The sequence below is a fragment of the Ochotona curzoniae genome, unplaced genomic scaffold (genome assembly GCF_017591425.1).
Source record: "Ochotona curzoniae isolate NIBS_2020 unplaced genomic scaffold, NIBS_Ocur_1.0 scaffold_3835, whole genome shotgun sequence".
In the NCBI taxonomy this organism is placed as follows: Eukaryota; Metazoa; Chordata; class Mammalia; order Lagomorpha; family Ochotonidae; genus Ochotona; species Ochotona curzoniae.
The window spans coordinates 33,755,302-33,772,190 of NW_024467114.1; the positions used below are offsets into that span (position 1 = coordinate 33,755,302).

At 43.8% G+C, this 16,889-nt stretch overlaps 1 protein-coding gene across 1 annotated transcript; it reads left to right on the forward strand.

Moving 5' to 3' along the window:
• The first annotated feature begins 801 nt into the window (after positions 1–801).
• SOSTDC1 (sclerostin domain containing 1) lies at positions 802–3,861 on the forward strand. Its single transcript, XM_040965037.1, has 2 exons — positions 802–1,006; positions 3,446–3,861. Exons 1-2 carry the CDS (start codon positions 802–804, stop codon positions 3,859–3,861), a joined length of 621 nt encoding a protein of 206 aa, XP_040820971.1.
• Positions 3,862–16,889: the final 13,028 nt, after the last annotated feature.

Below are 16,889 nucleotides of genomic sequence, written 5' to 3' on the forward strand. Positions count from 1 at the left end.
GCTGCGACATGTCATGCTTGTGGCACATTGCTAAGCTGAAAATCGATCCTGCTGAACTTGAGTGCAGACGGAGCTCTGCCTATAATTCCCCACCCAGGACCCCTGGCAATAACTTGCCTCGTAGCAAGTAGTTCGCACAGATCAAAGCTGCATTATTTAAGCGTGTCCAGGGGGCAGATTTGAGCTTTGAGCCTCATCCTTTAAAGTAAAGAAATAACTGGGTTTGCTTTGAGAGAGAAAGTATGTTGGACTAACTGGGAACTTCATGCCAGCCCTCCCCCCTGTTCAGACTCACAGGAATGCCCTCTTGGCCCCCAGTTCCCTATAACCTGGAGGGGAGCACAACGCAGTGGGGGGGGGGGGAAGCCAGACCCTGCAAAGGAGCCGCAGGAGATTCTTATTCAAATCAACCCGGAGCCCTGAACCAGACGTGGGGAGGGAGGCAGCACAGGCGAGTCCGGAGTTGCCATAGAATGCGCCTGCTTGCTCCGTTTCACCCATGAGTGAAGCCCAACTCAGCGGTTTCAGGCAGTGTGTGTGTGTGTGTGTGTGTGTAGCAGGCTCCTCCTTTCCTTGCTGTCTCCTCTTCCATTGGTAAAAGTCTCCGGCAGGGTCATGTAGGGACCCCACCCTTTCTCTGGGTTTGCACTCTGCAGCTCTCCACGACTTTACACCTGAATGCACGCCAAACCTCTGAGACTATATAAAGGCAACCTGGAAGGAGGGATTGCACAGTTCCAGTGCATGAAGCAGCCGCGCAGGAACTGGCCAGCTCTTCCAGCCCAGCCGCCCTCGCTCACCATGCTCCCACCTGCCATTCATTTGTCCCTCCTGTCCCTCGCGTGCATCCTCCTGAAAAGCTGCTTAGCTTTTAAAAACGATGCTACCGAAATCCTTTATTCACATGTGGTTAAGCCTGCCCCAGCACACTCCAGCAGCAACAGCACGCTGAATCAAGCCAGGAACGGAGGCAGGTATCTCAGTAACTCTGGACTTGACCGCAACAGTAAGTGTGTTCTCATGGTACACATGCTTTTCGCTTCTTTCTTTGGGGGAGCACCAGCTCATATCCCTCTTGAGTTGTTTCCTTGCTAACTAACCTGAACCATCGGTATTCTGCTGAATACAGCCTGGGAATAATCTGCCGCATATGGAGGCTGGCGTTCTGCCCTGGGTGGCGATGTTAGAATTAACGTAGCTAAAAGCGTTTTTCTTACACAAGCACAGATTGGATTTTTTTTCAGTACATCCGCAAAGAAAGGCTTTTCAGGTATGAAACTGTTGCTTCTCTAGAACTATGAAAAATTAGCCATTTCATAAGCTTTTTTTTTTTCTTAGTTTAGACTGTTTTGGTTCAAGGCGTGTGTTACTTTGCTAACGTGGATCAAGGTAACCAATAGTATGCCTAGGAAATCCTGAGAGGGAGAAAAAAAGCTTCTGGGGCATAAGTTGGTTCTTGTGCATTTCTGATACATGTCCGGGGAAATAGTTGAAAGTTTTGATTATGATCAGTTTAAAAGAGGGCAAAACTTTAGAAAAAAAAAGAGTGGACAAACTGTATTTTTTTCCTCAAGTAATCCCTTAATAATGAAGTCAACATTTAGGTAATTGCATATTGTTGTGAAAGACTGGGGACATTCTTATCACTTTAGGGTAATGATAACATGCAATGATGTTTTATAGGGGCAAATGTGGTTTTTATTTTTTTTTCTATCTGCTGAGCTGACACACCAGTTGGCCACCAATTAGGGGTCAACTGGTCTACTGGCCTTTGTCTATTGCTTTCATGGGGGAGGAGAGGTCAGAGAGCCAGGTCACACGGGAAACCTTGCACGAATATTCTGTCCCTCCTCCCCAGCTCCATTCAGCTACTCAGAGGACTCCAGCCTTCTGGGAGATTGAAGCCCCCGGAGACTGCTACTGTCCAAGAAAGCCAGTGTGTTTTGAGCTCTCACCAAGATGTTGGCTTTCCAGAATCCAGGAGCTGTCTGATTATAATTAGATTCCTGGGCCATGTAGTGCTGTTCATTGGCAGTGAACTGTCACTGCCAAAAAAAAAAAAAAAAGCGCTGGATCTCTGTGTGCAGGGAAACACAAAAGCTAACACAGGTCAAAGTCATTTCTAACTGTCTCCAGGTGCCTTCCCAAGGCAGATGCTAGGCGAGCTGTCTTCATCAGGCAAGCCCTGCACCCTGTCCAGCAAATAGTTTAGCTTTCGACTTTCCACCCCCGCCCCACTCTACATTTGTCTGCCTCTCGCCTTACCCCAGGAGTCCTGATGTATAGACACAAACCCAAACTCCTGACTTGGGTTCTGCATTGAAGTCAAATCCTTGCAATGTCTCCTCTCCCTGTGTGCTTTGTTTGTTTGTTGCATTTCAGCCCTTCTTTTAAACCTTCTGTTTCCATTCTGGTTAATAAGGCTTGATTTCTTTGCAAGCTTGTTCTGGGTAATTCTCTTCAAGTTTAGATAACAAAGCAAGGGTAAGGAACATTTCAGACATTGTCAAGATTAATTTTTTTGGCTTTAATTACATTAGGCATGTAACAAAAAACAGCCAATTAGAGGGCCTACTTATCAAATCCCAGTAAGTAAAACAAAAAGTTTGCCATGGCCAACGTTCAGGAAATGGACAGCTTAGTTCCTTCTGCAGTTGTAAAGCAGACATGTTAAGGCATTTTTTTTTTTCTCCCATAAAATTCATGGAAATGTGGCCAAGTTGTTATGGCAACCATACGTTCCTGATTTAGGAGCTCTTACAGTCTTTAAATGCTGACTTGTTGTGGCATTTCGCATTTCAAACATTTTCAATTTGTATTTTTAAAACACGGTTTGGGAATTTGTGTTTGAAATGTCGTTATTAAGTTTGCTATGCAAGATGTCAGATGCTGTATACACGTGCATGCTTTTCTGCAGCTGTATGCTAAAACTGAAATAAAACCTTACGGAGTGCACATGCGTGGGACACAACACTGAAATACTTTCCAGCCTTCTCAGCAGAGTTTTTCAAAAGCTAATTAAAAGCATTTACAGAGGTTAACCAATATGACTCTTTAGAAAGTGAACATTAGAAAAAGATTGTTTTACACTGGTTGAGGAATGAATGTTTACACATATATTGACTGGGGAAGGAGACTAACAAAACGGGTTTTTCAAACACACTAATAAGTAGTTGGCTATGGTTGTATAGGAAAAAAATCAGGCAGGCCCAGACCCAAGAGAAGTTACCTACAGTCAGGTAAATAGATGATTTTTCATGACAGGGTGTCGGTGGCTAAGCAAGCAGATGGCTGCCTTGAGAAAATAAAGCAAGTGTCCACCCTCCATCGGTGGAGTTCAGGAATGACTTTCGTTCCTGCAGTTTACTTTGGAAAACCAAACGCTTACAAGCCTTGTCCGCGTGTCTGATGACTGCTCTCTCTCTCTCTCTCCCGTTTCCTGTAGCTCGGGTTCAAGTGGGCTGTCGGGAACTGCGTTCCACCAAGTACATCTCGGATGGCCAGTGCACCAGCATCAGCCCCCTGAAGGAGCTGGTGTGCGCTGGCGAGTGCCTGCCCCTGCCGGTGCTCCCCAACTGGATCGGGGGCGGCTACGGCACCAAATACTGGAGCCGCAGGAGCTCGCAGGAGTGGAGGTGTGTCAACGACAAGACGCGCACGCAGCGAATCCAGCTGCAGTGTCAGGACGGCAGCACGCGCACCTACAAGGTCACCGTGGTCACGGCCTGCAAGTGCAAGCGCTACACCCGGCAGCACAACGAGTCCAGCCACAACTTCGAGAGCGCGTCCTCCGCCAAGCCCGCCCCACACCCCCGGGAGCGGAAGCGAGCCGGCAAAGCCGCCAAGCACAGCCTGAGTTAGAGCGCCTGCCTGCCCGTTCCCAGAACGGACTGGAAGAGTCACAGCACCCACCATCTGCTCGGCAAAGTGGGTTGCTTGCAAAGACTGGAGACTGCCATCGCCTGTCTCACTCGGAAGTCGATGCTTCTGTGCTTTGATCCGACCCCGTGTACTATCTGGAGGATTCGGGACCTTCTTGGGTTGGGGAAACCAGGGCAAGAGGTTTTTTTTTTGTTTGTTTTTTAAAGTTTTCCCAGCTGTATGGCGTCATGTCCCTCCGAGCGATTTGCCATTCCTTTCCAAGCCTCTGGTAGCTTCATCCATCTTTACAAGGAATTCCCATTGGTAGACAGAAAAGAGCCTTCCCGTTGCCCCCTCGCCCATCCTTGGCCCCAAACACAAACCTTCAAGCTAGGAAAAAAAAAAAAGGCGAGGATTGTCACTGACAGTCACATGTCACATGTCACAAAAAAGGTGCTGTTTGGGTTCACTTATGGGAACAGTAAGTGCTTGAGCTTACCTGCAAAAAGAGCACGTGACTTGTCACCCCCACCCCGGAATTCGCCCTCGTCACTTTTTACTGTCTCCTGGTAGGAAGTTAGAATCTGCCTGCTGACCCTTGCTTCGAGTGGGATGCCAGGAACGCATGGCAGGAGCTAACGAGTAATGCTGATTCACTATTTATTTGTCGATGTTATTTAATTGAGCTTTCACGTGTGATTTTTTTTTTTCAAAATGTTATTTTTTTTTTTTTAATATTTTGAAGTTTCTTCGTGTACCTAGATATTCGTCTCCGTGATCTGCGCTTCACGGGGAACAATGAAAGTACAGGCTGTAGATATGTAAAATAAAGAAGTGCACCCCAAGATTCCATATGTCTCATGACGGACTTTGTCAATAGAAGGAATCTTTTAAAAGCAACACGATGTTCTGTAATCCTGAAATACGGAAGACTTCCTTGTTATCAATCTGTATAATCACAAGCTGACTTCTCATCAGGCTCACAGGTATCTTTTCAACAAAAATAAACGCACCTGAAAATGAGCTGATCTTCATCATGTATAATAAAAAGGTACATCTCTGCGGAGATTGTAGAATAAATGGACTCCTATGAATAACCGATTTTTCTCTTTTCTGAGTGACCTTCTAGTCTTGACAGGCATTTCTGCAGGAGGCAGTGAGCTGGAGACCACCTCGTCAGTCAATGAGACGTGTGGAAAAGTTGGGTGGCGGCCCAGCGGCAGGCTGCAGTGAGAATATCAGGTTTACATCCAGCGCCGTAGTGAGTGTCAAGTCTGGTCTACATTAAGAATCACCTGGGGGGAGATATTTTAAGACCCAGTGCCCTGGTTTCCATTCAAATCACTTCAGAATTTCTGGGGGTAGCACAATTTTTAACGTTTCTTCCGTGATGTCAATGTGTAGCTAAGCCTGAGACAGGAAGGAATTTTACGGAAGTCAACGTCTTCCTGTGGGGAACCTTCTTATTGTTATCTGAAACGCAGAGAGGCAGACAGACACCCTCTGGGTCCTTCGCCAAAGGCCAGCAAAGGTGAGGGCTGGGTCAAATAGAAACCTGGAGCCAGAGACTCCAGCTGTGTTTCCCACGTGAGTGGCAAGGGCCCAAGTATGTGAAGCATCCTTTTGGTTTACATTCACAGGGAGCAGCTGGGCCTTGAGAAGGGATTGGAGCATCCCAAGTGGTGTCTTAAGTGCCATGCCAAATGCCTGCCCCACACTGTGGGTCTTTGAATGCTATGCATGGCTCCCAAGCCAAAATATAAAACAAACTAACAAAAAAATGACAAAGAATAAGAACACTGGTTTCTGAGTGTTGGCATGTTGTAATATGAAGCAACATCAGCAATCAACGCAAACTGCTTTACCAATGGGTTGCTTCAAATGATTGACAACAAAGGCTTAGGTTCAGGTTAATAAGATTTTCCGAGGTTTTCTTTTTTTGAATGCTGGGCATATAGTACTTGAAATTGCAAGTCTAAAAGTCACAAGGATAGCACACATAACTTAGTAATCTAAATGTATATATTATTATGGTGTCTTTTTTATGGGCGGTAGAAAAGTTTCAACATATATAAAGAATACAACTTTAGATTTTATGATAATCCCAATCCCCATATCATCAACTAAATATTTCATCATCTGTTACTGACTTAGTTTTCAGTTTTTTACCAAATTTATTTGTTGGACAGGCAGACAGACATAATGAGAAACAGAGAGGGGGTACCATCCAATGGTTGACTCTTCAATGAACACCAGGAGCCTGGGCTTCTATCTGGTTCTGCTCAAGTACTTAAGCCATTTTCTGCTGCTTTCCTGGGCACATTAGCACAGAACCAGTTCAGAAGCACATCAGCCAGAATTCCAGTTGGCACTCCATTCTGAATACCCATCTCAAGAGTTGACTTAACCCACCATGCCACAACACCAGACCCTATCTGAAATTCTTAAGAACTAAAATCTTAAGCTATTTAGGAGATATCATTCTGTTAATATATGAGACATTCACAATAACTTTTCCATAGGTGAAATTTACAAGAAATGGATGGTTTTGTCTATTTTACTTTCTCAATTTCAATGTTGGGAATTTAAGACGACAGAGGAAAATTAAGGCACTTCTTAAATTCTTGCTTTATTAATGAAATAGTATCTTCATAGACCTTAGAAAAAGTCCTAAGACCTGCAAGATAAGGTGGGCTTGACCCGACGGTGGCTTTTCTCGATCAAGATTGTGTTATGGCCTTTAACCAAGAAAATGTTGAAACAGTGATTTTGGCAACTATAAAATGCTAAAATTCTAAAAATTTTCATTGATGTGATATTAGCAAATGCTTCATGAATGTACTGAGAAAAAGAAAAGGAGCAGAAGCAGCGTACAAACAGGGTTTCTGCAGTCCCTGCTGAGACAAGACTCGGTTTTCATTTTCATGGTGACATTCAGCTCACAGACGCAGTTCAGGCCTCCCGACATTGTGACATGGTATTTAGCATCAAATGGCAGAAAAAGGTCAGCCATCAGTGAGAAAGGCCTGGGGTATAAACAATCTCTCAAGGAAGCAAAAATCAAAAGCCATCAAAAAGAGCAGCTTTCTAATTACAGTAGGATTGAAACATGCTAAAACAGCACTGGCGTTGAAATGACTGATTCACTTCAGGATGGTCCCCTGTGGACTCCCACGCTCCAATCTGATCAACGCTGTGCAGTTCTGCTGTTGCCTTAGTAACGGACACTCCAGAGTGATGGCTTACGATCCCTCTAGAAGGCCCTTCCCTCTAGTTTACATTCATAGCATCTGGCCACGGAAGGATTGACTTACCAAACTAATTTGGCTATCATGGATAAAGGACTGTTTCAAATTTGGTAGACACATTTGAGAATGGTTAACTACAGATATATTTGTAATTATATACATTATACACTATTTAAGGCATAAAAATAAAGGAGATTGAAAGAAAAACTAATGGCAAATATGAAGGGTATGCAGAAAGTTCATGTCAAGTGGATAGCATGAAAAACCTATTATCTGTAAACTATTTAAGGTACATTTATGTCCAAGTAAATAATTTATTTGGTGTACTAGACTTAAACCAAACAAGGAGATGGAAACTTTGAGAATATCTACCTGCAAAAAAGTTTAATATTAAATTTAAGTTACTTAACGCTTATTAACTTAGGAAAGTTACAAATAACCATTAATTGGTGATATGTTATCCACACTTATTGTTTTTTTAAGATTTATTCACTTTTTATTACAAAATCAGATATACAGAGAGGAGGAGGAGAGATAGAGAGGAAAATCTTCTGTCCGAATATTCACTCCCCAAGTGAGCACAACGGCCAGTGCTGTGCCGATCCGGACCCAGGAGCCAGTAACTTCCTCCAGGTCTCCCACACAGATTCAGGATCCCAAAGCATTGGGCCGTCCTCGACTACTTTCCCAGGCCAAAAGCAGAGAGCTGGATGGGAAGTGGAGTTGCCAGGATTAGAACCAGTGTCCATATGGGATCCCAGCAAGTTCAAGGTGAGGACTTCAGCCTCTAGGCCACGCCACCGGGCTCCATACTTACTTCACTGTACATATTACTGAAAGTTAGGAGGGTGGTGTTGAAATTTGTCAAATGGGTGATATTTTACCACATGGTCTTATAGGATAAGCAGCCCTGACAACTGTTGCCGAGTGTCTACTATAATACTAGAATAACTGTTTCTGTTATGTAGCATCTGTTTCTATTTCTATTAACTTTCTTTTCTTTAATTTTTTGAAAGACTGAGAAAGGGAGACGGACAGACAGACAGGAACAGAGAGTTCATCTACTGGTTCATTCCCTAGTTGGCCACAATAGCCGGGGCAGGGCCAGGCTGAAGCCTGGAGCCAGGAGCATTTTCTGGGTTTCTTGTGTGGGCACAGAGCCCCAAGCACTTGGTCCACCTTCCACTGCTTTCCCTGGCCATGAGCAGACAGCTGGTGTGGAAGTGGTGCAGCTGAGACTTGAACCAGTGCCCATACAGGATGCCTGTGTTGCAGGCAGTGGCTTTACTCGCTGCATCACGATGCCAGTCTCATGATCTGTCTGTTTTTTTAATCCTCCATAGAAGGACCACCACCAGGAGATTCTAAGTGAAAGGAATAGTATTTAGTGGGAGCAAAATCAAGATACTTCAAATTTGCTGAATGAAGTTAGGGTTTTTTGGACCTGGCATGGTAGCTTGGCTGCTAAAGTTCTTGCCTTGCACATGCTGGGGTCCCATAGGGTGCCAGTTCTAATCTGGGCAGCCCCCACTTCCCACCCAGCGCCCTGCCTGTGGCCTGGGAAAGCAGTCGAGGACTGTCCAAAGCCTTGGGACCCTGCTTCCGCATGGGAGACCCAGAAGAGACTCTTGGCTCCTGGCTTCCAATCGGCTGAACTCCAGCCATTGCGGCCACTTGGGGAGTGAATCATCAGACAGAAGATCTTCCTCTCTGTCTCTCCTTCTCCCTGCAGATGCCTTTCCAATAAAAATAAAGTAAATCTTTTTAAAAATTAGCTTTAAAGCTTTTTAAAGCTTAAATCGAGTGTGTTGTAATAGTAATTTCTTTTGTCACTGCCATACCAAAATCTACTTCATTATGTTGGTAATCAATGCATCTTGAAAATACCCTTTAGCTTAAAAGAATTAATTTTGTGCTTAAATTCCCCATTTATGTGCATCCTATATTATTATACATGCAGGACAGGGTTTTGATGGAACACAGGAGTTTGGTTTTCGTCTTAGTGCTAGAGAGTAGCATTTTTTCATTAGAATATGATTCCTTGTTATGAAAGAATGCCTTCCATCTTGGGTTCGTTGGGATCTATTAAAACAGTGCTCCCTGCTGAATTGAAATGAGCCTTGATGTGTCAATTACAAAGACATTTAGCCACAAGAAATCTCTGTTATATCCACAAAGGGAGACTTTCTGGAGTAGATGGCCCAAGGTTTGTTCTGCTTGTATTATTTTTAATTCCATTGGTGTGTACATCATTGCTGACTTGAGAGCTAACACCCCATTTGGAGCATTTGCCTGTGTGTTTCACAAATTGTCTTGAAGAGCTCAGGAGTTGTTGCTCCTGCAGACATTCCAGGGAGAAGATGGTTTTATTTCCAAGTTCAGGAACCGATTTAAATGCATGAATGCTAAATGAACTACATAATTATTTCCAGAACAAATCAGACTGAGTGATAGTTTATCACATGGCTTGACTGACTTGCTGAAGGATTTATTTCCTGTGAACAAATGAACAACAAAACAGTTACATGGGATGGGGGGCTCCTGTGAAGGAACATAAGATATTTTCCTTTTAGTTGCTTTAGCCCAGGGTTGTCTTATATCACGGATTTCAGTTTTAGCAATAGGATTAGGTCCTTGGATCTGAGACAGATGTATCCACTGAGTGACATTTGCAGTGATACAGACATGTCAATCAAAGTTTATTGTTGAAATTCATCAAGACTGGATGTTATTTGAAGACATGTTACTATTAAAATATAGGCATCACTTTTTTTTAGTAGAAATACATTTATCTTTCAAAAGTCATTGTAATTAAATTCACACAAATTTATAGGCTGGCACTGTAGCATTGAGAATGTCACCTGCTATTTCAGCATCCCATAGGGGTTCCAGTTTTTTTCAGCAATTTCAGTTCCTATATAGCTTCCAGCTACTAGACTGGGAAAAACTGTGGAAGATGGCTCAAATGTTTAGGTCTCTGTTATCTGCTGCAACAGACACCCACCTCCGCATTACACATTCAATCTTTGAGTTATTTAGACATTGCAAGCAGCTAATAGATGCAACTTTCAGTTAGTCTCATCTGCAGCTTTTAGGTCAGCATTGGAAGACACAGGGATCTGGAAGCGGTAGAGCTGGGATGTGGTCTCGTTTCTGTTGCTAACCTAGACCAGTTTAGCTAATCTCTCAGCTGAACATCCTCTTTTACGTCCAGCTTTAGTCAAGTACAGGAGGGACTCAGTAACTTCATCTGTCAAGTAAATGAGTTGGAGAGATGATTGTCCAAAGCGTCTTCCAGCTCTTAAATATTCACATAGCATGGCCAAGCTGGCTGGACTCATGCTTCTTCACTTATGCTTAGAACTCCAGTACATTCCACTGTGAGCGTTTAGAATGAGACTTTGGGGTCCATCACAATGGCTCTATCTGCTAAATCTCACCTAGCAAGCATGGGATCCCATATGAGTCCCGGTTGCTCCACTTCCCATCCGGCTTCCTGCTTGTGGCCTGGGAAAGCAGTAGAGGATGGCCCAAAGCCTTGGGACCCTGCACCTGCATGGGAGATCCAGAAGAAGCTCCTGGCTGCAGGTTTCAGATTGGCTCAGCTTTAGCCATTGTGGTCATTTGGGTAGTGACCATTTGGGGAGTGAACCAGCATATGGAAAATCTTTCTCTCTGTCTCTCTTTCTCCCCATAAGTTTGATCAGCTTTTATAATAAAAATTAATAGATATTTCAAAAAAGAATGAAACTTTAATAAAACTTATGATAGAAATTGCTCTTGACCCCCATAACCAATGCTTTTGAGATGAAAGTAGAGCCCTGGTTGCAGTATGCAGAGACTACCATTTGTCCTAGACAGGTCCCACCCTTTGCCTAAATGCTAGGAAGATGTTAAGGATCAGAGAAATGATGAGGGAACTTTGAAAATCAGATTCATTTTTTTCTCTGTTAGAAAACTCTATTACCTATTCATTTTTAGAGAAAATACAAAAAAGTGATTGGGGGCTGGCCACTGTGGCAAGGCAGGTTAAGCCGCTGCCCTCAGTGCTAGAAACCTTACGGACTCAAGTTGGAATTCCAGTTACTCCACTTCCGACATAGCCCCCTGTAAACGGCTGGAGAAAGCAACAGAGGATGGTCCAACCACTTGGTCCCTTCTCCCCATGTGGGAGACCTCGATGAAGCCAAGGGTTTTGGCTTTGGACTGGCCCAGCTTCTGCTGCTGCAGCCATGTAGGCAATAGAATAAACAGATCTCTATGCCTCTCTTTATGTAACACTGCCTTTTTATATTTATTTTATTTTTCTTTTTATGATTATTTCCTATGTTAGTCTTGTAGGTATAGGGATTCCTCTCTCCCTCTCCTTCCCTCCTATCATCCCCACCTCCACACACATCATCAAGGTAGTATAATCCTTTAGTAACAGTTACCAGTTGAATATTCTGCTATTTAACACACGGCTTTTCAAATAAATAAAATAATTTTTTTTTAAAAAAGTGTGATCAACAATAAGGCTTTAAAAAGTTTTTCCAATAATTATTTTAACTTGTTTTACTTATAGGAAAAGCATGATAACAGAGAGAGAGAAAGAGAAATCTGCCTTTCTCTGGTTCACTTTCCAGATGCTGGCAGCAGGTGGGCTAAGTCAGGCCAAAGTCAGGGCAAAGTCAGGAGCGAAAATGTTAATTCTCTTACATGATTGGACACATGGGTGGCACAGGCTCACCTATTTGAACCATCATCAGTTTCCTTCCTAGGTACATTAACGGAAGTTGGACAGGAACTAGAGGAGCCAGGATTCCAATTGGCCCGGTGCGAAGAGATACAGTGGATCCAAGTGGCAGCTTGACTCACCGTACCACAACTTCCACCACTTCCACAATTTTGTAGAACATTATTTGTTTGAGACAGAAAGAGACCTCATCTCTGGTTCACTCCTCCGTTGCTACAATCTCGCATCCAGGAACTTGATCTGAGTCTCCCACATGACTGACAGAGACTCAGCTGTCTGCTGCTTCCCGGGGTCTTCGTCCACAGGAAGCCAGAATCAGAAGCTTGAGAACTCAAACCCAGGCAGGCTTTCCAACAGGTATCTTAACCACAGAGCCCAGTGCCGCCCCAAGATGAGGCTGTCTAGTAAAATGATGGTGTTGCATTTTTGCTGAAAGTTTTAATTTGTTAAAACATATTTAATTATTTTAAAGGTGGAGTCATAGAGAAATAGGGAGAAACAGAAAGGAAGAGATCTTCCGCATGCTGATTCACTGCCTGAATGGCCACAGTGGCCAGGCAGAAGCCAGGTTCAGGAGCTTTATCCATGGAGTGCAGGGGCCCAAGTTATTGGGCCATCCTCTGCTCCCAGACCATCCAGAAAGCTGGGTCAGAGAAACTGGTGTAGCTGGGACTCCAAAGGCACCATATGGAATAGCACGTGTTGGCTCAACCTATATTGCCTGTAACATTGAAAGAAAGTTTTTACGTAAAAAAAAAAATCATAATCATATATAGGGTGATGGAAACAGGATAGCGATAATACTAGTCAATCAGTTTTAAGATATTTACATTTATTTATTCATCTATTCCTTCACATAATTGGCAAAATCATGTCTGGATGTTAGAATATGTTAGTGGAAAAGTGGCAATCTAGCTAAGGACAATGACGTAAGTGCAAAACATACAAGCAATCCTTCAAATGTCTTTCTGGAGCAAAACCACAGGGTATCCTTGCTGCAATCCGTGACTTAAATTGCACTATCTGAATTTACAAAGGAAGAATATATTTCAGAAGGGAATGATAATATCACTGCGAATGTTTGGGGTAAACTATAGCAAATCCTAAGAAGACAACATTTAAAAATCTTTATTATTGTAAAGCTTGCCAGACAGAACTGAAACACTTGTTTTTAAGAAGACATACTCTAAGTACTGACTTCTCCCCTTTTAAAAAAAAAAAAGATTTATTTTATTCATATGTGAAAGGCAGAGTTACAGAGAGAAGGAGAGATGGAGAGACATCTTGCATCTACTGGTCCACTCTTGAAATGGCTGCAACAGCCACAGGTGAAATAATCCATAGTCAGGAGCCAGGAGCCTCTTCCGAATCTCTGACGTGTATGTACGGGTCCAGTGACTTGATCCATCCTCGACTACTTTCTCAGGCCATTAGCAGAGCCCTGGGATCAAGAAGTGGAGCCACCAGGACTTAAATTGCACCCATCTGGAATGCTAGTATTGCAGGCAGAGGCTTAGCTTGCAACGTCTTGGTGCCAGCCCCCGGAATGAGTTCTTGAAAAAGACCTACCTTTGTGTATTAAATTATTGCAAATGTTACGGTTTATTCCATTTGGTTCGTTCATTATTTGAGTAGATTTAGGATGTTCTTTTCAACCCATCTTGTTTTCAACAGTCCTTGTAAAATCCCTATTTTTATTGGTTTCATGAATTAGGTAAAAACTGCTTTACTGCTGATGATAATTTGGAATTTAAAGGCCATGTAGAGCTTCATTCTTTGGAACCTCTTATATGGCTTATCTCTTACACATGGAGAGGTAAAGTTGAAGTTACCATGCACTTCTGAAATGCACCAATATAATCCATTCAGAGGGAGGCATGCAATGGCAGGATGATTTGCCTAGTTGCATAGTAGCATGCATGGGAGAATGTCCTAGTAAAGCAATATCCCAGAATATGGAACATTTTATGGGCAGTAACTGTGATACCCAAAATTGTGTTCTCACTATATGCATTTAGACATTAACACCTGTTTGAGGCTAATGATTCATTTCAAAGACCCCAATTCCATTTGTAAATGCAACATGTATTTCCATTCCTGCATCCACATAACAAAGGGGAAAATTCCAGGGAGCATTTCCCAGCAGATGTTGGAGCTGCATCAGTGCTCTGAGCACGTGTTCCTTTGGAGTTCACACATGCACGATGCAGTAATACGGCTCAACCCAAGCAGGTGTGGTGAAGAGACTAAAGATGTTTCTGTTGTGCTTTATTATCTCTTATCATTAGGAGCAGCAGTGAGTGTTTGCAAGGGGAAGCAGCTGCAATTCCATAACAGTTGTACGGTGCATCCAAACAAAGACGTGGAATATGCTGACCACAGGGAAAACGACTAGTATGGACAGATAAGCACAGCCAAGGAATTACTTCTGAGAAGCCACGTTCTCTCAGGACTGCTGCCAGCTAAGCCCCTTCCATCACTCTGTCACTTTCCAAGGTCATCAGGAGCCCTGCGGGCCCATTATCCTGGTTAGTGTACAAAGCAGGCCAGACTTCTCTAGCAAGCCATAAAGACTAATATCCCAAATTCTCACATGAGAAGATACTTTCTAGGATTTGGCACTTTTGGTTTCTCTCAAACACAAATATCTCTGGGAGAAAAATAGTCAGCAAAAAATGGTTCACAAACTTCGTGTCTGCCTTATGAAAACCTCAAGTTTGGCATTGAGACCAAGGAAAATGAGAGGAAGCAGCAGGAACAAGAGAGCTTCCAACTTGTTTCCTTACACAGCAGCCAAAGCCCACCAAACATCAAGTTTATGTAGCTTGTCCTAATTTCTAAATATCAGCAGTACATCTAAAAAAGTGATGCACCTGCCAAAACATACAGAGCTACCCATTTCCAACTCCACTCAAGCTGTTCTGCAGGCCATATGGGAGACACAAATTGGGAGGCTGTAAGTCTAATCTCAGAAGTTGCTTCTGAAGGGCCTTCAGGATTCAAGCTACATTGTACCTTCTGTGACATCTGCGGGCACATCTCCAAGTGCAGCAGGAGATGCGCTAAGAATAAGTGAGGGGAGCTTGATAGACAAGGAAACTGATGGTCCAAGCCTGGGTGCGTAGAGTACTATGCACAGTGTGGGAACACAGGGCCCGCAATGGCAAAGCTGTCGTCATTCGGGGCCCTATAAAATGAGAGAAGGATGCTGATACAGGAACCTGAAAGCTGAGGGCACATTGAGAGACTGTGGGCAGAAGGACTGTCCTGTGAGGCCTTGCCTCTGTCTTTCCTCCCCACTGGCCCCAGCTGGAGCCTGCTGGCCTGGAAGCTGAGGAGGTGCAATCCCCAGAGGCCTGTAGGGTCTTCCTGTAGAACATCTGCAGGAGGCATTGACTGGCAACGCGACTGGCATTGACTTGTCTGTAATCTCTCCCATTGCTGTAATTCATGAACAGGTAGATATTAACAAGCTTGACAGGTCCTTTCCAGGTTCACCTGCTGGCAGGATTTTATGATGAAGACAAAACTGTAAAAGAGAAACATTTGGGAGAAACTTTCATAGCTTAGGAAACTATTCTAAGGTCAAATATCACCTACCTGAACAAATAAATTCACTTAGGGTCCGATGCAGTGGTAGAACATTCTGTCTGCGGTGCCAGCATCTCATATGGGCACCAGTTCACCTCTGGGCTGCTGCCTTCTGATCCAGTTCCCTGTCTACGATCTGGGAAAGCAGGGGCTCAAGTCTTTGGGCCCCTGCACCCATGTGGAAGACCCATAAAGAATCTCCAGGTCCTGGGCCCGGCGCGGTGGCGCAGTGGTTAAGGTCTTCACCTTGCACGCCCGGGATCCCATATGGGCGCTGGTTCTAATCCCGGCGGCCCCACTTCCCTTCCAGCTCCCTGCCTGTGGCCCGGGAAAGCAGTTGAGGACGGCCCAAAGCTTTGGGACCCTGCACCCATGTGGGAGACCCAGAAGAGGCTCCTGGCTTCTGATCGGCATAGCATTGGCCGTTGTGCTCACCTGGGGAGTGAATCATCGGACGGAAGATCTTGCTCTCTGTCTCTCCTCTCTGTACATCCGCCTTTCCAATAAAAATAAAATAGTCTGGCTTTGTGGTCATTTGGGAAGTGAAGAGCAAATAGAAGAGTTTTGTTTCTCTGTCTCTACTTGCCTCTGCAAATCTGCCTTTCAAGTAAAAATAAATAAATCAAGTAAAAATAAATAAATCCTTAAAAAGAAAGACAAAAAATAAATCAGCCTATTTTGAAGCCAAAAAGCAAACATCGAGACAACATCTTTTAGCAATATGAATATGTTGCACATAAAAATAAGAAATGTCTTCTACAGATTTCTACAATTTCTGAGATTTTTCTATGTTTTTCTTCTGGAGTAGAAGATAGAAATAAGTGCTTTGATTTAAAAAATGTTATCAGATGTTTTAATAGCAATTATATTAGAGTATGCAGTGATTGTCAACTTATGGCTGCATATGTGATAATTTTTATTTGGAGATTTGCTTCCAAAAGGTCCCTCGAGCTTTGAAATAGGACATTGGTTGCAAGAGGAAAGTCAACAGTTCAAAAAAGTCAAGAAAAAACTAGCAGAACTATGATTCAGCAAGTATGAAATGGCCACCAGAAGGAATCATCTAGAACACAAATATGTACTATGCCAAGTGTATCCCCAACCTTAGCATAGGAAGCGTTTGAGTCACGGCAGCTCTTACAGTTGAGGGTGAGAACAACCCCTAAGGGAGGCCCTGCGGTAGAAGATGTATGAATTAGAGGCAGGGTAGCTGCTTGACTCCCACGTCACTCCTAAAGGTGCGAAAGCTACCGGTTCACATCAGCAGTAGTCATGAGCCACACACAGGAGAAGGAAGAGGCCACCCAGCCACACTCACAGCTGGCCTGCACACGTGGGGCGGCGGGGGGTGGGTCACAGCTCCGCCAAGCCGGGCAGTTCCAGGGCATGAGGACAACGGGGCGTCAAGCCACTTCAGAGGCACTTCAAAGCCTGCACTGAAATTTGGCCTAGGT

Coding starts and splice junctions, on each gene's coding strand:
- SOSTDC1 (XM_040965037.1), top strand. CDS start 802: ATGCTCCCACCTGCCATTCATTTGTCCCTCCTGTCCCTCGCGTGCATC. Junction 1,007..3,445: donor CTCTGGACTTGACCGCAACA/GTAAGTGTGTTC, acceptor CGTTTCCTGTAG/CTCGGGTTCAAGTGGGCTGT.